Genomic DNA, 21,996 nt, shown 5'->3' on the forward strand with positions numbered 1-21,996 from the left:
CTTTGTTTTGGGTAGTTTGTATTGTAAGGACAACATCTAAAGGCACTGTGTATCAGTCATTTATTTCCATTTAAAAGATTATATTTTTAAGCAATGGAAACTGTACATGTTATCATTTATATATTACTGATAGCTAGGAATATAGAAAACCTGTTGCTATTACGCCGGAGTTGTATTTGACTCGTCATTGATATATACATCGCTGCATCACTACTTTACACAGATTCTCATGATCATTTATTTAAAGAGATTGTAGTAACTGATACAGTTACAACAGGAATTGTAACATCAAATCTTTCAGTATATTGAGAACGTGTATCCTTGTGATTAAGTTGAATCCTTTACCAAATGTTTGGCTGGAATTTCATCTTGGAGCAGTGACAAAATAGGTGCTGGAAGAGATTTCCCTCACCCCAACCCACCCTTTACGTTATTTATTTAATAGGTCTTGTTTTGTATGTTATGTTTTTCCCCATAACAGGTTTGTGCCTTTTATTGGATATTTATTTAAAAGGAGCTACTATAATTTAGGTTATTCAGGCTTTTTTTCAGATGTATTCTTGTACAGCTGTTCCTTTACATGAGTTCCTTCATTTTATAAGAATACAGAATGTGTGGAAAATACACTAGCCACAAACTGGAAAAAAATTTTGAGGGTTTATGTTCTATGAATTAATAATTTTTTTAAAAGAAGCCTAAGCACAAGACTGCTGTGTTGATATTTTAATTGTGGAACTTCACAATTTGTTAATACACAAACTGTTTGTTTTTTAAAAACTGCTCATATCCAATTATTTGATGAAACAAGTTTTGGAAAAAAAAATAAACTTTGGCACATGGAAGGTGTGTGTACATGATCATTCTTTAATGCGTTCTCAGGCTTAAGGCTTTCTATAATGCTAATAACAGCTGGATTAGGATACTTGATTAGTTTGTTACTCATCTGCATTTACATTTAATGGGGGATTATGTGGGAATTTGTGTGGGATTAGGGGGAATCATGTAGATTTATGTGGGAATAATTATTCCAATTATCAGTGTAGTTTAGCTTGATCAGTGGGCAAGTCTTCACCATTCTCTGCCTGTGGTGTCACTACACTGCACGGAGCGTAAGGGTTGTTTTTTGGTTTTTTTTTGCAGATCTGCACCTTACCATGTAGAAAGGCTCAAGGTCAGAGCTCCACCCTATGAGAACACCTAATTGTGGGGGGTTTGTTGTTCGTAGTTGCCCAGGAGCCTTCTGAGGGTTTTTGGGGCCGGGGAAGGTGGTTTAGTCTTGGTTTAGCTTGCCTGAGGTTAGATTAACTCCCTAACTGGTGGGAGGAGGTGGGAAATACACATTTAACCGCACAAACAGCGCTCTGGCTGCGGCCCCGCCCCTCTCCCCAGGACGCCTCAGGTGAGCCACCGCCCTCCCCCCGCCCCGCCCACCAATGGGAGGTGCCGCGGGACGGCCGCCGTCGCGTCTCTCAAAGCCCGACAGCCAATGGATGGGATCGGCCTCGGCGCTGACGTGATGACGTAGCGCTCCTGCCTCCCGGCGAAGGCCGCGCACGCACCGTCGGTTCCCCAAGATGGCGGCGGCCACCAGCAGCGAGACGGGGTGCGGCGGGGCGGTGGTGGGCGAGAAGCGCGGCCCCCTTGGCATCCCCCAGGCGGTCTTTGTGGTGAGCGACGGCTCCGCCGGGCGGGCGGGGGTGCGACGCGCTCCGCTCCGCTCCGGCAGCTGGGCCCGTTCCTCGCCAGGCGGCACCTGCGGCGGGGCCGCGGCCTGGCGGGCGGGGAAGGCGGGGAGGGAAGGCGGCGGGGCCGCTCGCCCTCCTGCGCCCTGGCGGGGACAGCTCCGCTCCCCTTCGCTTCACAGGGGCAGCGCCTGTGCCGGGGGTGGGGGTCCCGTAGTCATGGGGACTCCCACGGGGTGGGTGTTTTATTTGTGTTCTGTCTGGGCGTTGTTAAGTGTTATGTGGAGCACAAGTGTGCTGGGAGCGGCTGAGGGAGCTGGGGGGGTTTAGCCTGGAGAAGAGGAGGCTGAGGGGAGATCTTATCGCTCTCTGCAACTGCCTGAGAGGGACTGTAGTGGGGGGGGGGGCGGTGTTGGTCTTTTCTCCCAAGTCACTAGTGATAGGATAATAGGAAACGGCTTCAAGGTGCGTCAGGGGAGGTTTAGACTGGATATTACGGAAAACGTCTTTAGTACAAGAGTGGTCAGGCATTGGCACGGGCTGCCCAGAGAGGTGGCGGAGTCACCATCCCTGGGGGTGTTCAAAAAACGTGTAGATGTGGTACTTGGAGACATGGTTTAGGAGGCCTGGGGGTGTTTGATTGATGGTTGGACTTGATGGTCCTAGAGATCTTTTCCAACCTTAATAATTCTATGATGATTCTATGATTAATGCACTTTACAGCAAACTCAAATCCCTGTTTTAAGCATTATCACGTCATTTCCGTGGCCAGCTCGCATGTCATCCAAGAGCATGTTACGAATGAGCCCTCCTGTCACACATGCTAAGTGGTGGTTCCTCCTGCACAGAGCACAATGTTGCCACTTGTGTTTTGTCTCAGATAACTCCATACAGCTGTCCTAGCACCTTCCCTGCATTTTCCTCTCATAATCTAGTTCTTGACTGTTGAACGCTCTTCAGAAGTGCAACCGCAGCATCCAGCTAGGTTTCCTGATTTCTCAAAAACCAGCAAATGTGTGTCTTTCGGAAAACGGGCTGAACTTGTTTATCTGACTTCAAAAAGTGATTTTCCAAGTACTTAATAATACTCTTGACTGGTTGAAGAGAAGAATTACTTGTACAATGATGTAACAGTAAAATTATCTGCTGTTTGCTCTCTGCTATAAGCTAGATCTTGGTGCACTGTCTTGATTGCTACTGTATTTTGTCTGGTCAATAAGCATCGATCAGACTGGCTGTACCTGCCTGCCTCGGTGTCATCTCGAAACATCGGATGTCTGCCCTGAATGGTTTTGTTTATTGTGCTGCTTTATTACTGACGTTTTCTTGGACTTTGAAAAATCTGTATTTCTCAGATCTGTCTTGATATCTTTACCAGAGCTGCTTGAACTAATCAGGTATGACTGCTCTTATAGAAATAAATTGATTTGACTTCCATTTTGCTATTTCTAGGTGTGGTGCTTGTATCGCCTATGTGCTTGCCAGGGCATAGGTCTGGAACAAACGGGTACAGTTCACTTGCTTTCAGTGCATCCAGATCCTGCTTCTTCTTGAAGGTTCTATAAGAATTATTGGCATCTGGCAAATCTTACTGGGATGTAAAACCATTGCTGCCTGCAGCTAACTTCCTTCCATCCCCTATGGGAGACTAATATAGATGCAGGGTGAAGGAAAGGGCTATGGCTTCAGCTGCCCTGCGATACCTTGATCACCATGACAGAGGAGAACTTGTGGTCTGTGCTGACTGTGTGGTGGAGGTGGCCACCCAGGCAGGGAACAGGAGATAACCAGCCTCAGCGAACACTTTGAGGGTGTGTGTCACATCCCTCTTTTTCGTGGCGGTAGCTGTTGATGCAGTTCAGGTTTCGTTCCACATCGTTCCCTTCTGATACTTGTGTTTGAAGTATCTCACGTGCTGTACCACACGACCTGGCAGAGTTCTGGGGGTTGTGGCTTCGGTCTGTGCTTCTGTTCAGTTCTTCATGACCTTACATCTGGATCTAACACCCATTGATTTTCCTAATTCTCAGTTTTGAGAGGTGCTCTGATCAGATACAGATGTGTCTGCAGAGGAGATCCTCTACGATGATCTTAAAGTACTTGGTTGTAGACGTTAAGATAGATTTTTTTTTTTTTAATTCAAAATAAGCATACACTAAGAAGTTCTTAATGGTATTCTGCTCCACAAAGTGAAAATTCTAGTGTCTCGAGGCTGGTTTTTATTACAGGTCTTTTCTTCAGAAAACAGCTTTCTGTTTCAAAAACATTGTAAATTATTATGACAACAAAGACCTCCTGATCACTTGCTTGACATTCCTCCCACCACGTGCTACATGGGCAGTCTTACTGTGAATCTTGTCTTCAGAGACGTTTTCTCTGAGTGTCTGGATTCAGTAAAGGCTCTTCAAACATTTTATGGCAGAAATCTTTTCTTAGGCCTTCATCTGTGGGTTCTTGTGCCTCTCCAGATTTCAAGTGACATCGAGCACTAACTCAAGGTTTCAGTGGAGTTTAAAAAACACTCCAAATAGAACTTTTAACTCTCTCTTCTTTTGAGCTGTTGTCCAGATGTTTCCCAAGTAAATGCCTTTCTTTGTATGCATGTGAGTGGGAGGACAGGGGATGCAAATCTGAAAGCATGTCTCTCTTGTCACGTTCTCTGTATATGCGCACAGGTGATGGTAGCTCTCTGTGGAAGCAGAACGAGTGCCTGCAGCTCTTTATTTGGTTCATCACTCAAAAGATAAACATAAGGCCGCATGGGAATGTGCTATCCTGCTCTATTTTAGGGCTTTTACAGGGTGTTTGCGTGGCTTAGCTTGAAGTTTGCCAAGATGGCGTTACCTTTATGGTATACAACCACGGTGTTTTGCCAGTGAATTTTCTTCCTAAAAAGATACAGATGAGTTTTGCCTGGTCCTTGCAGAACCTTTAAGGTAATTCTGTGGCTGAGGTGCTGCATGACACACTGTAAAACAGGGGTCCTAATAGCATTGACACCCAGCTCTGCTACAGAGCTGTTCTGTTCAAGCTCAAAGAAGTGACCGTGTCTTAGCTTTGCAGTTGGGTAAGATGTGCCAAAAGCCCAACCAGCAGGACTTGGAAGTTGTAGTTGGAAAACCTGGGGGGTAAATCTGAGCCCCCCTTGGACTGGGGCGTTATGTAGTGGGAGGAGATCACCAGTACACAGTGGGCCTAGATTCACTTCTCAGCGTCTTCGTTTCAGGAGGACTTGGGTTCTGTCTTGCCTGTCTGTACGAACAGGCACCAGCTGAGGCAGAGGTCGGGTACCGGGCAGCGTGCGGGGTGTAGTTGTTGCCCACCTTTTTCTTTCTGTCTTAGGTGATTTACCTGAGCAGAATAGCTTCCACAAGAGGGAGTTTCATTTCACAGCATCCTCAGGCCTCACTTCTGCAACACTTGCCTGAATCTAATCCTTGGGGTTTTTTGGTTAAAGCATCTCTACAGGCTTCATCAGGAGGCAGGAATGCCTCTCGTTCTGCTGTGGTGAGGTATCTTAAGGTGTTCCTCGGACAGTGGGTCTGAAACGCGGTCTCGAGTTCTGTCGTACCACCTAGATCACGCTGCCTGCTGCAGTCTGTTGTGGAGTTCATGTTTCTACTGCAGATTTCCTTAATGATAAGGGAGGTCAGTGGCTTCTTACCAGGTTCAGTAATTTCACAGTAAGTTTCTTTAGCCAAGACAGCTTAGGAGTCATGATGAGGGGAAACAGCTGTACGTCTGACATTACTTTAGTAATGTATTATGGTCTTTTTCTGATGTGAAACTACTGGAAAGGAAACACCTAGTTAAAAAGGAGAAGCTGAAGAGGCCTATGGTAGGCTTCCATTGGATTTTACGGAGCTATATAGACAAATCAGGAGAGAAATACCGCAGTGGACGAGTGTGGTCATCTGGAATTACACGTAGGTAAATGTGATGTGCCGTTCACGAGGCTGAGGGCGTTGCCCGCAGGCAGATCAACTCCTTCCAGGGAGTCTGAAGGAGGCACTTGCGGAGGTCGGCATCCTTGCCGGCTCAGGCCTGTCTGCTCTGGCTACTTTTCCAGTTGATGGTAGGACTGGCTGGAATTGTTCTCTAGAGGTTTCGTGGCTTCCTGCTGACTATAGAAGGAGCTTTTGAAGACAAGCTGTTTACTTCCATAAAGCCTGCCTGAGCAGGTACTACACTTTTCCCCCTCTTCACCCCTTTCTCTGCCACAACATGCTTGATCAGGCTGTGATTTTTCCCCTTCATCAGTCTTAGCCTATATAGTTTGTTATCTGATTAGCCACAGAGAGGCGTTATCCCCGCTTTACAGATAGGAAACCAAAGTTTAGCCATCCATGGTCTGAGGATGTCCATCCCTGTTAGGTGTCATTTGACATTGGCCAGGACTGAAAGCACCACTAACTATCAAATATGGGTAAGAGAGAACCCTTGCACCTAGTCTGTAGTTCCCTACCGAAAAAGGGGGTGGGGGGTGGGTGAAAAGGTGACTAACTAGGGAAACAAAATGATTTTGTGCTTCATTCCAGACAAAAAAATTGTTTACATATAAAAACCCCACTAGCCTTAGCTGCAGTAAGATGATAGCATGACTGTATCTAGCATTTCTGTAAAACTCTTCTAACATTGAGGGTTTCTCTCTCCCCTTAAAGGAAGATGTAGATTCTTTTATGAAACAGCCTGGAAATGAGACAGCAGATGTAGTTCTTAAGAAGTTGGATGAGCAGTATCAGAAGTATAAATTTTTGGAACTTAATCTTGCTCAAAAGAAAAGGAGGTAAGTCATAATTTTTGCAGAATTGGGAAATGTTTAGCACAGTTTTGTTGGTTTTTTTTAAATAAGTCTAGTTTTTTTAAATATCTCAAGAAGTAACAAGTTGATGTTAGGAGACCTAATATTTATCGTACTTTCAGGAAAGCCCAGCTTTTTCATTTTCCTCGTCCTGAGAATTACATGCAAAAGAATTCATAGGATTGCTGATTGGTCCTTAGTCTTTAACGCTAAAAAGCACCGCTATAGTCGCTTAGTTTTGTCAGCCTAGTGTGAATAAGCATGCGGTTTTGTCAAACAGCTACTGTACCCAGCCTGTAACTTCTGGCTTAGTAATCCCACCTCTCTTCAGTAGCTTCAGTCGGGATCTGAAGCTGGGCGAGAAGCAAATTTTTGAAAGCTAAAATCAAAGTTTCAACTAATGTTTTATTTAGATTAAACTTCTTTCATGGACAAATATCCTGCATAATTTCCACCCAGAGGCCTGCTTTGGCAGCCGCTGCTGTCCGAGCCTGCTGGTGGCAGAGAAGGGCGGCCTGGAAGGCCGGCGGGGGTGCCAGCGGCTCTGCTGGGCTGCTGCGAGGGCTCTCGAGGAGGGGCATGCCCTGAACTCTGGAGAGAGCTTCCGTTTTAACAGTGCCAAGTCTGCTAGCTCTGAACTGTGTTTTAGAATAGTTTGTGGAGCTCAGAAGAAACACGCTTGTTTTGTTTCACCTACAGTGGTTTTCATCTGTATTTCTGCTGAGGTTTCCCTCTCCTCCGGGGAGACCAGAAATATGCAAATATGCACCATTTTAGCAAGCAGGTATCTGTTACTGTTAATGTGCGTGTGTTCCTGTTTGAAAGCTGTATGTATTGCTCTGCTTCAGAAAACCAGTGCGCCTCAGTATGGTAAGAGGCAGGTGAAGCTGTAGCTGAGAGGCCTTTACGTGCCGTATCTTTCAAACCTGCATTTGTAAGCCTGGAAAGCTGTTCAGAGTTTCAAGTTAAAACTTTTTAAAAAATGGAGGTTGGATTGTGTAATAAAACTGATCACTTGTTTAGGAAACTTTGTGTCTCTGTAAAATAATAAATTATGACTGTTGTTAATTCACAGGCTAAAAAGTCAGATTCCTGAAATTAAACAGACATTAGAAATTTTAAAACACATGCAGAAGAAAAAGGTAAACTATTTTGAATATCTAATGAGTATGAGAAAAGCTAACTACCTTTCCACCCTAACAGAACACATTGCAAGAAATGTTTTGGAGAGCACACTTAATATGCCTTTATAAATAACAGAATTGTTTTTAAAGGTATGTAGTACTTTTTGAAAGCTAGTTCAAAAAAAGATAATGTTTGTAAAGCAAACTTCACTTTTAATAGCGTACCAATTGCAGCTAAGCTGTGACTTCATCTCTATTCTGTATAGAGATTTCTGTCTTGTTTTTAAATATATCTTTTAAAAATGCTTTATTCTTGGAGCTCAAAGTTTAATGTTGAAGTAAAATTACGTAGAGTTCCGCCAAAGTTAAAACTGTACCAATGGCAAAAAGCAGAAAAGTGTGCTCTTTACTGTTAGTTTTATGTCTTTGACATAAGTTTCCAGTGAAAATAGCAATTTTAAGTTTTATTATTTGTCTTAAGGATTCCACAAATCCAATGGAAACCAGATTTTTATTGGCAGATAATCTCTACTGCAAAGCTTCAGTTCCTCCTACAGATAAAGTTTGTTTGTGGTTGGGGGTAAGTAAAATGGAACTTTCTCTGAAACTGTTTAAATAACTTACAAAAGGCTGAACAAAGACAGTGTTTGTTGCTGTCTCATCTGCACTTCTGCTGGCTGTGGGCATAATTCTGTTCGTGGGCGTGTAGCGGAGCTGAGTCCTGTCAGCAGGGCAAACCTAACGAGGCAATTTCAACGCGTTAGCGAAGGTTTCATGTTCGATTGTATTTGCTGCCTGAACAGTAAGACTTCAGAGGATTGTAATTTTGCAGGATTGTTCTTTCCTAAAAACATATTCATGATTTTCATATCACTTTTATCACTTCGTGGTTCAAAGTACCATCCAGCATTGCCTGAGATGGGAATGTGCCCAGCAAAATAACTTGCTTTGGCAAGTAGCTTCCTATTTTCTCTGCATTATTTGTATTTAGCATCTTGCTTTCCCTTTTCATGCACTTTTTTAGGGAAAGATGGGATTTCTGTTACTCGCATGTCCCTGCCAGCATTTAGAGTGGTGTTTGTGCTAAAGACTAGTGGGATCAGAGCTCAAAACACAGATTTCTAAGTACTTAAGCAATATCAGGTTGGGGTATTTTGTATTCAGAGGCTTTCTTACACGTGGAGGTGACCTGCTAATGTTGATTTGGAGACTTCAAAATCCCGGATGTTCCCAAATCCCTGTGTTGGCTGCCAAACAAAACCACTTGGTTAGGACAGAAGCATTGCTGGCATGTGCAGCATCTGGACTGATGGGGCACTTACTCCCAACCTCTTCCGCTTCTTTTCTGTCATAAAAAGAGAAGATTTTGTCTGATACCTGTCGCTTTTAGGAGACTGTCTTCAGAATTCGCAACCGTTGACTTTCAGGGAGAATCCCAGGTTTATTTTATAACGGAATGTCAGAGAAAGTTCATTCTGTTGATGGTTCATGCAGAAAACCTCTAAAGAAATGCCACAAGCAATTTATGATATTTAGGTGTTCTTGGCCTTCTGCCTTTATCCTCCTTGTTGCTTACAGTCTGCATGTTGGGCTGTGCGTATTACTGTTATTGGGGAAACGATGCCTCCCAGTTATTTTAAGAGTGGCTTATCTCGCTCTGGCCGCTCTGTGTAGCATCCCCTGGGATCAGGTCCAGTTAGCAGCATGTGGCTCTGCTCAGCGCACAGTTCTTGAAGGGGACAAAGCTTCATTGGTGCTTCTTTACTTGATACTGCTCTTTCATCTCCTCATGTGGTAGCTTCTTACTGAAATGAAGATTTGGAGATTAAAAACCACCACGGAATAGGATAGGACTTTCATACACATTATATCTTTAAATACCTGTAATACTTCTTGTTAATGACCCATGCCATGAGGCTGTTTGTCAGTGCTCCACACAGAGATCCTAAGGTTAATCTTGAACGCAGCAAAAATTGTTTGTAGAGCTGTGTGACACTTGAAAGGTGCTGCTACGAAACCTGAAGTCTCTCACTTTTCAAATACGGTGAAGATCAGATGCTGATACCTAAAAGGCTGAATGCAGTCCACAGGGAGGGAAATCCCGTGTTGCTTAGCTATAGGAAGAGAACTTTTTTAAGTCACTAGAGGGATTTATTACTCAGTTACTGAAGTGCTGGGGGCCTCACGTGGATTCTGGCATTGCTTGTCCCAAATCTCGTTGTCTTGGCCTGTCAGGGCAGCCTTTTGTTGACGTCATAGGTTATAAGCAAAAGCCTGCAATAAGCCTGCTATGGCTTATTCCTTCCAATGCAAGAGTAAAAGCTTTTATCAATCTCTCTTTTTTAGGCCAATGTGATGCTTGAATATGATATCGATGAAGCTCAGGCTCTGTTAGAGAAGAATTTGTCAACAGCCACAAGAAACCTTGATCTTCTAGAGGAAGACCTGGATTTTCTTAGAGATCAGTTCACCACTACAGAAGTCAGTATCCTTTTTTTTTATTTATTTGTGGGGAAGAGGTGTATCTGAAAGCTGACACACAGGTAATTACCACTTTCCTGGCATGTTTTTACCTACCTCAGACTGGTGCCTGTAAAATTCTGTAGCACTCTGGGAGCTTCACCTTTTCTAGCAGTGAAACAGGATGTTGTGTTTCCAGCCTCGAGCTGAGGGTCGGTGTGTTTGAGGGAGCAAAGCCCGTTGTTTGTGAGAGGGTCCCCGTGAAACCCGCGGTGCTGGTTACGAACCTAGACTGGAGGCGAGCTGGACGCGTGGGTTGGTGCCACGGACTGATGGCCTGGAGGCCATCGCATAGCAAAGCGACTCTCCCTTCCTCTCTAGAGCATATGAAGAGTGTTCTTTGGGCTGCTGCTAATCACACCCGATTCAGCTGCCTTTGCAGTGTTCTCCAAGCAACGCAAGCTCTGCTGTGGCAAGCTTGGTGCTAGTTTAGGTGTTGCTTAACTTTATTTCTTTATACTACAGTGAACCACCTCCAGGGGTTGGGGTTTTTTTATTTTTAGACTTTCTACTTAAAAGCTATTTTCATGATGAGGGTAGCCATCAGCTGAAGCATTGTTTAGTAAACGAAGGCACAACTACTTGTTTTTTCAAGTGGATACTTAAGCTGTCCTAGTGCTGCAGGGATTTATGGGTGCCTGAACTAGGCAAATACAGCTGATATGGGGAGGTTGACTGAAATCAGAAAGAGGAGCTGTAAGTAAAACAAAAAGTGTGTTTCTCAGTAATATCCTTTTTGTAAGTTTTTAAGTAAATGGTATAAATGCTGCAGTTATTAACAGTCACTAACATTCCTGTGTGTTGAGGCTTTGCACCAAGGCAGCTCTTTCATTAAATGGTTTATACTGACTGTTACAAGAAAGTGAAGTGTGGCCAACTGTAAAACCTGCTTCCCCCCTTCTTTCTTTGTTTCTTTTTTTTTCTTCTTTTCAGAATGCCTGAGCTGTTTCCTTAATTCCACACCCTCAGATATGGCTAGAGTTTATAACTGGGACGTAAAGAGAAGAAACAAGCAAGACCCTTCCAAAAACAAAGCATAGTTTTGCCAATTTTGAATGTGGTTTCAATTTCAAAATCTTTTTTTATTTAAACACCCCCGAGTTCATTCTTAAGGGACTGAGTTACTTAAAGCATTTCAGTAAATGGTAAAATATATAAAAACTAATGGTGAGCACCATTTTATTTATTTGTAAACTCAAAATTTGGTTTCATGCATGCTTCATGAAATGAATTATTGGAAAAGGCACCACCCAGTGCAGCAAAGGACGAATTTTGATCAGACCAGTCTGTCATAAATAAATTTCTACCTGAAAGCTTGTCTGAAAAGTTGAGGGGCACGTATGAAATGGAGTCTGACATTTTAGCAGGTTGCGGTGATGCAGGGGTTTACTTTTTCATGTCTGTGTACAGCTGATGAAGTCAAAGTCGACTTGGGCTGGGAAGACGTGCGGCTGTAATGGTCTAGGAAACAGCAAAATACAGGGAAGTCTTGGCTTTTGTTTCAGTCCGTTAAGTGGCAGCACCAATCTGCAAACATTCCTGGGCATCCGCTTTGGATAAACTCGTTTTTAAGAACTATTGGTTAGTTGACTCTCAGCACTTTACATGCAACAGTTTGTGACTTGTCTTCAGAGAAGCGGTAAATGGCGTCAACAGCACGAGCTATGTCAAGACTGCAGGCGATCTCACCCCGTTCGTTTTCATACACGTGCACACACTGCTTAGTTTTGCAAATGCGTCGAACAAGGACACCAAAATGCTGATAGCCTGCAAACGAGAAACCCCCTATTTACGATCCCTTAGACAAGATGTCCAGTTTCAAATGTCTTAACACTCTCAGCCTCCCCAGTGGTGAAACCTGTATTAGATGCGGCTGGTTTACTGAAGCATGACTTCTGGTGTTAGCAGTTGGAGTTTTTTTTTTTTGGGTTCTTAAGAAGCCTTGCAAGATTGTTGCCTTTTACCTCTGCAGTTTCTTTCTAAAATGAAATGCTCAGTGGCGATGTCAGTGGCTAATATTCACATTCTGTGACTGAGAATACAGGTTTCGCTGCAAAATAAATGCAAATGTTAACTGTTCGATCTTCATGTAAGAAACAGTATACCTGTAAATTTTTTGTACTTTTATTTCATGATATTAAAATAGTAAAACTAAACAGTTGTGGCAAACACCTGTTTTTGTGCATCTTTCTTTGCATGAGAAAGTCACGGATGCGAGGTGTGATCTTTTATTATGTTTCCCTGCCTTGACTGGGGCCAGGAGGGTGAACAAATCCAGTGGAAGCAGCAGAGCAGCTGCCGCTGAATGAAACGGGGAGTGAGTCGGCACACGTGAACTGGGAATACAAGCGGCTGCTCTGGCAGGGCTGTGGCTGTTAAAGAGCTGCAGGGCTGGGCATGAAACAGGTAAATCCTTCCCACCAGTCACAAGTGAGCGCCTGGGCTTGGCTCAGCCGTACCTTTCCTGCGGGGTGATACTGGTTGTTCCAGTGTCGGCAGCGGCAGGGAAACGATTAGATCTGCTGTACTACCCGAGCCGCAGGTACCTGCGCCCCGCTGCGCTAGGCTGAGTGTGGGGTGCTCAGGCTGCACGCTGCTTCGCCGCCTGTTCTTTAAGAGCGTCAGCAACGGCGGGAAAGGCAGCTGCAAACATGTCCTGATTTCTCTTGCAATTTTCTCTTCAGTTTGGATTAATGAGATCCCAACAGGCTGACGCGTGCTCCCCCTCCCTCCGGCCGGCCCATAGGCAGCAATTGCCTGCCTTTGTTGTGCACAATGAAATGGTGAGTTCAGCGTTTCTGCACGAGCAAAGTACTGTGTGCAACTGGCAATGGCCTAATGCTGGGTGTCGCGGCGGCGGCGTTCGAGCTGGAAGCGCAGTAGGTTCAAAAGGGGGGGGGATGGGGATGGCTGTGGCCGTCCTAAGGCTGCTTTGGGGTGGTTTTCTGTTTGTTTGATACAAAGTAAATAAAACCAAACCAGAACTCATAGGCCAGAACTCCAGCTTCCCTGTTACCGATCCTTGACCAGGATCGCTCTCTCCTTTGCTGTTACTCAGAGTAAGAGCAGGTCAGTTTGCAGAGGCTGGTTTAGCTGCTGTGATGCTGGTCCTGCCTGCTGCTGAGAAACAGCTACGGCTGGTTTTGGCTACTACTGCAGGGAGCAGGGGCTTTGTTTGTTTTTTTGGTTTTTTTTTTTGATTTAGAAGGGCCAGTGTTTCTACAGTTGCGCTGGTTTTTCTCAGCAAGGTGGTTGGCCGGTTCTGCAGCTTCAGAAAAAAACGTATAGCAGATGCAGTTGCAAAGAGTGCCTGTTTATTGTTGAGCCGGTCCATGTTAGACTTACAGTTCCGGCTGCGGTATGGAAGTGGCACAGGTGGCAGATAGCTTACTGGTGAAGAATGGGAAGGGGGAAAGAAGAGGAAAAAAAACCCACCAAAGTTTCTTTACAAGTTTTAAATTTCACATTATCACATAGTAACCATTTTGCTAAATACAAGCATATTTTCGGTCACATACAGACAGCTAAATACAGCATTATTTTCACATTTCGTTACGGTGCATAACAGAAAGCGAGGAAAGTGTAGAGTATGCTTTTATTCTGGAGGTTCTGAGCAATTTCAATCTAACATGCAGATTGTTTTTAACATGTGGTAGAGACCACAGAAAGTTAGCTTTTTCTTTCTTTTTTTTTTTCTTTTTGTCCTAGAGTAAAAGAGCTCCTGACCTTTATCCTCTGAAAAGGTATCACCTTCTGATTTCTCTAAAACCCTCTTGCACTAGAAGTCAAAGCATTAAAACCAGTTGTTAGAAAAGAATTCTTAGCATATCCTATAAGTTCTTCATCATAGAAAAACATTCCAAATTTTGTACAGATGAATCTACATTTCCTATATTTTAATACGCTGTCTAGAAAATGCAAGGAATTAGAAAAAGATGTATATAATGATTTCTCTATCATTTAATATAACCATTTATTACCTCTAAGTAGTTAAGACTGCGTACATTTTCTTCTGTACTCTTCCTCTTTAGAATTCCGACACTTGTGTTTTTAAAATGATTTACTCTGAAGACCTGAATGCACTTACTTATTTCCGCTTTCTGGAATTTCTCTCTGGGAGCAGTAAAGGGGAATGTCCAAAACCCATTAAAGAAAATATCGGTTGTCTCGTGAAAAGTGATCTTTCCCCTGCTGGCCAGGTTCCTGCACAGAGAATTACAGAATTTTACTATTGCTAAAACACCGTTTGATCCGGCTTCTAACCGCCGTTAATGCAGCACCCCAGCTCTGCTGCCCTCAGCTAGGCAACCCAGGACACACCTCGTGAACAGCTGGACCCTGAAAGACCAACGCCGTTGCCTGGCGGACTTTCCGTGCAGCGAACCAAGAGACTGACCCTTTCGCACCCGTTGTCCTTGCCTTTGTGCAAGCACGACTAACAGACCTGGTCCGAGCAAACCTTGCATGCTCCACTGGCGGCAGCCCGTGAGAGCCCATGGCAGCCAAGCTCCTGTGGCACTCTCAGCATCAATCTTCTCCAGCTTTGCTTACCTAGAAAGAGATTTTGTAAAGGGATTTTTTTTTTTTTTTTTTTTTAATTTTAACTTTTAAATCAATCTTCAGGGCATTCAACTCGACCACAGCTGAATCTGCCTGGAATTCACTGGGCTTTTAACATGAGGGTTTTGCTACGTTTACAGCCTACTCAAGTGCGATCGGGGGTTTGCAGTGACAAGCTTACTGAGCGGTGCTAGCCCCTTGCCACCCCTCCCTTCCTCTCATTTGCCACCAGTGCCCTCCCAGCAGGTGCCACGCTGCTGCACCGCTGCGCCCCTGCAGAGCCCAGGAACCAAAATTGTTCCTAGAATTCTGACGATAAAAATGTTATTCCTTTTCAGGGTGTTGGTTGGTTGGGTTCATTTGGTTTTTTACAGCTTCAATATGGAAACCACAGTTGGTTTTCTATTTTTTTCTTCTTCATACAGAGCTGCCCATGTGCTGCAAACCGTGAGAACAGGTTCAAAGGGAGAAATAGTCTGAACTCACCAGCAATCAAGAAGACCCACGCTGCTATAGATGGGGTAGCTTAAAAAACTGTAACAAGTATTTTATTCTTCTCTACTTAGAGGCCTAAAAATTAAACACTAGCTGCTTCCAGTGGTTTTTTTTTTACCTAATCCTTCCCTCCTGCCCATTAGCAGGTTGGTGTATAAAGCTTGCAAACTGGAGTTAAAAAAAAAAGTCACTACAGTTTTGTTTGTTTGCTTTTAATAGGCTGAACTGGCCTAGTTTGCTACAGGAGCAGCTACCCTGCTGCACTTCAAAAGCTTAAGTTAAAACTTAGCGGAAGCAAAGCTTCTAAGTGGTGAAAGGCATTCCCAGAAAACATCCACCTACGTGGATGTAACATGGCTGCCATCCCATAATGACCAACCTGAGATGGATCCTCTCTTCTCAAATTAAAACATGGAGGAAAACAGATTTTACGCTTGACCTTGTCTTGTGGCTTTCCTTTCCACCTGCTCAGACACTTCTGTTGTGTGCTCCTCCTTCCCAGGGCTAGGTCTCTTCCACAGATGCCAAGAAAGAAAATGACACTTTAACAGCAGAAAGGACTGATGGAAGCTGTTGCCTTCCGTGCTATTTAACTGCTTTTAAAGCAAATCTCACCTTTTAGGATGGCTGACGCACCTGAGTTAAGCTTTTCAAGTTTTTTTATTGTGTTGGGGTTTTGGTTTCCCCCCACGCCGCTCCATTCCATTCTCCCTGTGACCTGCCTGCTAAGGCACCCAAAAGAGCAGCGCAGTGCTGTTAGTGAGACAGAAATGTTGGTGTGTCCCACCTGGCTGCAACACCCCAGCCTTAAGGTACGCCATGAGGACATGGTTCTCGCTTTATGCTCTTGATCACCTAATTCAATTGGAAAGCCCTGAACTTGGGGCACTTTCAAGGTACTCATCTAGGCAGTAAATGCATAAAAATGCACTGACTAATTACTACTGGAGCAGGAGTTGCCACTTAGAATCCCAGTTCAGCACAGCAAGAAAAGCACTGGGGGGGGGGGTAATAATTTGAACTTTAATTACCAAATAACTACTGTTTTCCTCTTTAAATCCCATAGAATAGCCTTTGCTATTGAACTGGGTTCAAGACCATAAAGAAAATTCAGAAGTGTACATACCATGTCAGTAAACTTTTCCCATGGCTTGGCCTTATGAGGAAACGGTATCTGTGCTGCCTTTACACCTTCCTGGCAATAAACACCTGACACAAATGAAGATGTCCCCTTTCTTTCTCTCTGTCTGCCTGTTTGTCATACTACTAAAGTATCCATACCGTGGCTTCAACACCCAGCACGGAGCTATGGATTTACTGAAAAGAGGACGTGTACAGTACCCTGGCATGTGCCAGCCTGTTCAGCTCTCTGTGTACTCTCTCCTGTCTCGTGCAGTCCCTCATTTCTGCTTCCTGGCTCCTGACAACATCTACATGCACCCTCACTCACTCGCCTTTAGGTTTGTAGCCACCCAGTTCTGAAAGATTATTTGGAACAGAACATTTCTTTCTGGGGTCTGTTCTGGTGTCCAAAACAATGTGGGAGGCTGTTCACAACGGGAGCGTTGCTCTCCCTTCTGTCACACTGAGTTCACTTAGTAAAGTACGTTTGGTTAGTAGAGTTCATCACCACTTGCCTCACTAGAAGAGCTCAGCACAAGCATCGCCTATCTGATTTCACCACTTCTTCTGAAGAGTGCACTACGTTTGGGACAAACCCGCTCTTTACGCCTTCCCATCCCTCCTGGATTGAAATTTCCCCCCTTTTAACAAGCTCATATATATCTCGAGTCAGATCAGTGAAGGCCTTCTCCACGTTAATGGCATCCCGAGCGGAGGTCTCAATGTACTTCATACCATATGCAGCAGCCAGTTTCTCAGCCTCATGCCTGGTGACTTGCCGCTGCGTGTCAAGGTCACACTTGTGACCGACCAAAACAAAGACGATCTGGTAGGGCTGGACGTGCACCTTGGTCTCCTCTAGCCACTCGTGGACATTCTGGAAGGACCTGCGGTTTGTAATGTCAAAGAGGAGGAGTCCGCCAACCGAGTTCCTGTAGTAGGCTCTGGTGATGGACCTGGAAACGAATGAGCCACAACAAAAGTGTAAGTAATGGCTGTTCGGGAAGAAGGGCAGAGTGAGCTTGACTTGGGATTTTGTCTGTCTGTTTGTTTCTTCTGACTTTTTTTCCCCTTAAGCCAAATGCAGCCCTTCTGAGCTTACGTCTTTGTTTAAGAAAGCAGCGGTACCACCACCCTGTCTACCCTGCAGAATACAGGGCAGAGAAGGCCATTCAGGCAACGTCTTATCGCTCGTAGCTTGTGCTCTGTAGAGCCTGTCATTCAAAAAAGACCTCAAGAGGCCATTCCCCACCATGTAAGTTCCCTGAATACCTCGGCTAACCCATTGATTTAGAAGATCTGTAACAAAATAAAGGATTTGAAGCCAAACACCTGCTCCCTGGCAGACACATAAGAGGAGGGGGCTACTGATTTGGGAGGCAGATCATGGGGTTGTAGCTCCCCTCCAAACACCCAGGGCCTTGGCACAGGGACCCCTACGCTTTCTCCCACTATGCCACTGGCCAAAATGACAGCACACGCCGTTACAGCTAACGCACTAAGAGGAGCAGCCAGTCTGAGTTCCCCCCGGTAACAGCAAAATGATACAACAGCTTCCCAGGGAAAGCTGCGTTACTGTTGGTCTTGTTCCTGCCAAATACTGACAATACTAAACGGTAACCAAAAAGACTATCGAACCATGGGGCTGAGAAATGGAGCACGTCTTCCACAACTCTTCCGAGCAAGGGCAGACTTCCACGCAGCTGGAAGCAGCAATGAGGCAGGTACCGCAGGGCGGTGGAGCAAACCTGAGCCCGCGAGGATGACCAGAGCTACAGTTCAATGACTGCTTCACGTGGAAGAACCAAGAAGCTGTAAAACTGTGGTGTTTCCGCAAAGTCATGCATTCAGTCTAAATGCAGAAGCAACGATCGATTTGAGTCCCTGGAGGAAGTCACTCTCGGACCTGAACTTTACTTGCTGGGAAAATGTAAGCACTGCTGCATTTTCACTTTGGGACAAGTCCTTTCTTTTTGGACACACAAGACTGTTGCTAGGAGTTTTTTGGTCCTGCAGTGTGCGTATCTAGCAAAACTGCCCCAAAGAAGGATGAGCTGGAGTTTTCAAGGATTGCTTTATCAACAGACATGCAGTGATGGGTGAAAATCCACAGCCAACACTGAAGAAAAACAGGAGAGGGGATAAAGACAGTTGGCTACGCTTGGATAATTTCTCCTCTCCCAGTTATCTGGCTGAGGGACAACAGTAGCTCTGCACATTTGGCACTGAGGGAATTAGATCTGCCTTTTGCTATCTATCCAGCTGCAAACAGATACTCGCGCTTTGAAGTCACCCCCACGCTGTCACAGGCATTTCTGCTTCTCCCTTGTGTTCCGTGCCATCAGCCCTGGCTCCTCCTGCCAACATCAACAATGCCTCAGGTACTTCTGAAAGACATGATGGGATCTAAGCTGAATGCTGCTTTGAGGTAAAACTAGGTGAAGGCCTCAGTGCCTTTTCTTAAAGCCTTTTCCACAGACTGTTTTCCTCACCGACCTGCAGGAAGCAAATTATACTGCCTTCACGCTGCACATCACTCCCCAATTCCCTTTGAGACTCCTACCCTCCCTCCTCCCACCGTGCTCATACATGCTGAGGCAGAGCCGTATGGGGATTTGCACCTATTTTGGCCAAGCTTTAACATAAAGGTATTGGCTCTGCCTGGGAACCCTCCCCTGCTCTGTACCCATGGTAAGGACTCCTGTACCTGGGGTCTGCTCCTGTTTTTTCTGAGTCTTTCCCTCTCAGCCAAGGGAGAGCTGCTGGCTGGAGGGAAACAGCTCTTCTGTAGGTGGTGGTACCCAGTTCCAGGGAGTGAGGGCTGCATGTGCTTTTGCTTTTGTTAGCATTACACAAGGTCACATTTCAGACAAGGAAATCACAGTATCTGAGCAACCAGAGATGGGCAACACCTGCTGGATCCAGGAAGAATTGGACCCTGCTCTTCTACAGCTCCAAAGCAGCCTCAGTGCTGCCCCAGGCAGTGTGTTTTGGGGCCTGATCTGGCAAAACAGAATGGCACATGCTTAACTGTAATTTAAGCCTTGACTGCACGGAAATTGCTTCTAATTTATGGAGAGTGAAAGAGCTCACAACAGGGGTCAGGAACAGCTGAAACACAGCACAGCTGCAGACCAGAAAATGCCAACAAGGTGTCTTCAAAACAACAACAGTGGCTTCTTCCATGTGGGGCAGCTGTTAAACTATGCAAAGCAGACTGGAAATGCTCAAATCAGAGAACTTTGGAAAAAGTAGAGCTCATTCTTACAAACTTCCTTCTTAAGAAATTCCCTGTGCTACAACAAAAAGGTTTAAGGGTTCTGTAGAGCACCTGCACCATCACGCTTCTTGCCTGCGCCCACAAGTCTGAGAGGCTTCAGCTTATTCCAGTAATAGCTACATCTTGCCTTTTGCAAAGAAAAATAGCTTGTGGGAGGAGCCCGAGAGCTGCTGTCTTTATGGGGCACAATTTGTCACAGGGCTAATGGTGATTTGAAAGGGATAAACACAAAACAGACTTTTGCCTCATTTTTTTCATACTTCAGAGCGCACCACGAAGGCACCTGGGTTTGCTCGCTTCCCTCTAGCTTTTCACATTGGGAATTTAAGCCTGCGCTTTGGCAAGAGCATTTCAAAGTTGCACGATGTGGGGTTTTTATGTCACTCGCTGTTCCTGCCCCTTACACTCTTCCTGCCTTTGAGTGCTGCTGCCCATCGCAGCAGTGCAGCCTGCCCTTGCGCTGAAGGTCGCCTGCTCATCATGCTTACAACCCGAGCGCCAGCCCGGGTCAACCACCAGCACTAAGGGTAAGCAGCCTCCAGGGCCCCAAACTTCCTAACGTGCAAAAGAAAGGAAATTGAAGCCATCCAACAACTTTTGCTCTTCACGGCAAAGGCAGAAGCAGGGGACGACACCCAGGCGTGTTTTCTACAGACCTCAGCCCAAGATCCAAAGCTGGAAGCTGATGCAACTGCGAGCTAAAGCACCTCCTCTCTCGCCAGCTCCTCACCCCGAAAGGCTGCAAGGTAGTGGAAGAAAAACCTGTCAGCGGATAAGGACCGACTACTGCACATCCTGGGCCAGACGCCAGCGGCACAGATGCGAAGGCAGGCGGTGAGAGGGGTGGGAGTAGGGGAGGTTTCATCTATTGAACGAAATCAAAACATTCCTCAGGCAAGTCATTATAGCACAGAAGTAGAAGCTGCGCAAAGACGTGGAGCAAGGAAAGTGCTCCCAGAGGGAGCAGGATGAAAGACTGGACAAGGGTCACAGATGCATGAAAAATACAAGCAAACAGGAGGCTGGGAGCCGAGGGTACACTCACACCCCTTCCAAAGGAGTGCTGCCTGAGCAGCGTGCGTCCCGCGACAGCACCAGCCCCCTGTTTAGCTGGGGCCAAGCCTGCTCCAGCCACAGCTACTGGGTTTGCCATACAGTTCTGTGGGAAACTCTCAGCACGGTCCCACACGCCGCCTTTATTTCGCCTCGTCGAGCCTTCGTTACAACGCTTAACCTCTCCGATCGTCCGTGGCCGCGCAGCGTGGCACGCTCAGAAAGCACCTGCCGTCCCTGCACAGCCGCAACCGGGGGTCGGACCCGGCCCTTCGCCCTCCTGCGGACAGCCGATCCCTGCTGTCGCTGCAGAGAATCAAACCGCGCATCCCACTGCGTTTAGCCAGCCTAAACCGAAGCGTGTTCAGCTACGGAACATCCTGGTTACTGCCTCTTGGCACCAGCGGGGAGCAGGCGCCGTCCCCGCCGAGCTGCATCCCTGATGCTCGGCTCCCGCCGCCGCGCAGGGCTGGGGAACATCCCCCGGGCCTTGGTGCCCCGGCCCCGGCGGGGTCGCTCCTGGACCCCCCCCCCACCCGACACATCCCACGGGGGTGGGCACAGATCCCAGCGCTGCAAAAACAACAACAAAAAAAGGGGGTGGGGGGTGCAGCAAAAGGTGCAGTTTGACTCTTCTTTGTCTCATCCGCCCAAGGTCTCACCCGGCGGTGCGGACCCCCCCCCCCCCCCCCCCCCTCCCCCCCCCCCCCCCGCCCCGCGGCAGCCCCGCAGGTCGCGGCCCCGCGCCCCGAGAAGGGCCGCCCCGCCGGTCTCACCGGAACCGCTCCTGCCCGGCCGTGTCCCAGATCTGCAGTTTGATCCTCTTGCCCGGCTCGATTTCCACCAGCCTGGAGAAAAAATCCACGCCCACCGTGGGGTCGGAGATCTGGGCGAAGCGCCCCTCGGTGAAGCGGCGGATGAGGCAGGACTTGCCCACGGTGGAGTCGCCGATGACGATCAGGCGGAATTGGTAGAGCCAGATGGCCTCCATGCTGCCGCCGCCCGCCTCAGCGCCCGCCTCAGCGCCCGCCCGCCGCCGCGCCGCCCATGCCCGGCCCGCGGGCCCGGGCCTGGCCCCGCCGCCCCCGCCGGGGAGCGGGCGGGCCGGCCCCGCTCTCTGCGCCGCGGCCGCGCCGGTCAGGCGGGTCCCATGGCGGCCGGCGCAGGGCCCAGCCCGGCTCCCCGCCGCCCCGTCACAAGCGCCGGCGCATCCCGCCGAGCCCCGGCCCCGCCGCCCCGAGGTGCTGCGCGGACCCGCGGGGCCGGGCGGGCGCCGGCCGCCGCCTCAACCGAAGCTGCGGCACCGGGGTCGCTCTCCCGGTCCGGCGGTGCCCGCTCTCCCCGCAGCGCCGCGGCGGC

The 21,996-nt window shown here is 46.9% G+C and overlaps 2 protein-coding genes across 9 annotated transcripts; one reads left to right on the top strand and one right to left on the bottom strand.

Annotated features, from left to right (window-relative positions):
- The first annotated feature begins 1,512 nt into the window (after nt 1-1,512).
- VBP1 (VHL binding protein 1) lies at nt 1,513-12,296 on the top strand. Of its 2 annotated transcripts, none has more exons than XM_075107207.1 (6): nt 1,513-1,667; nt 6,344-6,468; nt 7,559-7,625; nt 8,089-8,187; nt 9,954-10,092; nt 11,097-12,296. In XM_075107207.1, exons 1-6 carry the CDS (start codon nt 1,575-1,577, stop codon nt 11,165-11,167), a joined length of 594 nt encoding a protein of 197 aa, XP_074963308.1. In that variant the 5' UTR covers nt 1,513-1,574; the 3' UTR covers nt 11,168-12,296. The 2 variants fall into 2 exon arrangements, with proteins under 2 accessions (XP_074963308.1, XP_074963309.1); XM_075107208.1 differs by having other exon boundaries at nt 1,531-1,603.
- RAB39B (RAB39B, member RAS oncogene family) lies at nt 12,086-21,916 on the bottom strand. Of its 7 annotated transcripts, none has more exons than XM_075107203.1 (4): nt 21,414-21,717; nt 17,040-17,260; nt 14,215-14,330; nt 12,086-12,177 (listed from the first exon to the last, which is right to left on the bottom strand). In XM_075107203.1, the coding sequence occupies exons 1-3, from the start codon at nt 21,626-21,628 to the stop codon at nt 14,215-14,217; spliced, it is 552 nt and encodes a 183-aa protein (XP_074963304.1). In that variant the 5' UTR covers nt 21,629-21,717; the 3' UTR covers nt 12,086-12,177. The 7 variants fall into 7 exon arrangements, 5 of the variants coding, with proteins under 5 accessions (XP_074963304.1, XP_074963306.1, XP_074963305.1 ...); XM_075107205.1 differs by lacking the exon at nt 12,086-12,177 and adding an exon at nt 13,420-13,517; XR_012662762.1 differs by lacking the exon at nt 12,086-12,177 and adding an exon at nt 14,448-14,678 and having other exon boundaries at nt 13,802-14,330; nt 15,562-17,260; nt 21,414-21,916.
- Between the last annotated feature and the right edge of the window lie 80 nt (nt 21,917-21,996).

Source organism: Phalacrocorax aristotelis, chromosome 11, assembly GCF_949628215.1.
Source record: "Phalacrocorax aristotelis chromosome 11, bGulAri2.1, whole genome shotgun sequence".
NCBI classification, from domain to species: domain Eukaryota; kingdom Metazoa; phylum Chordata; class Aves; order Suliformes; family Phalacrocoracidae; genus Phalacrocorax; species Phalacrocorax aristotelis.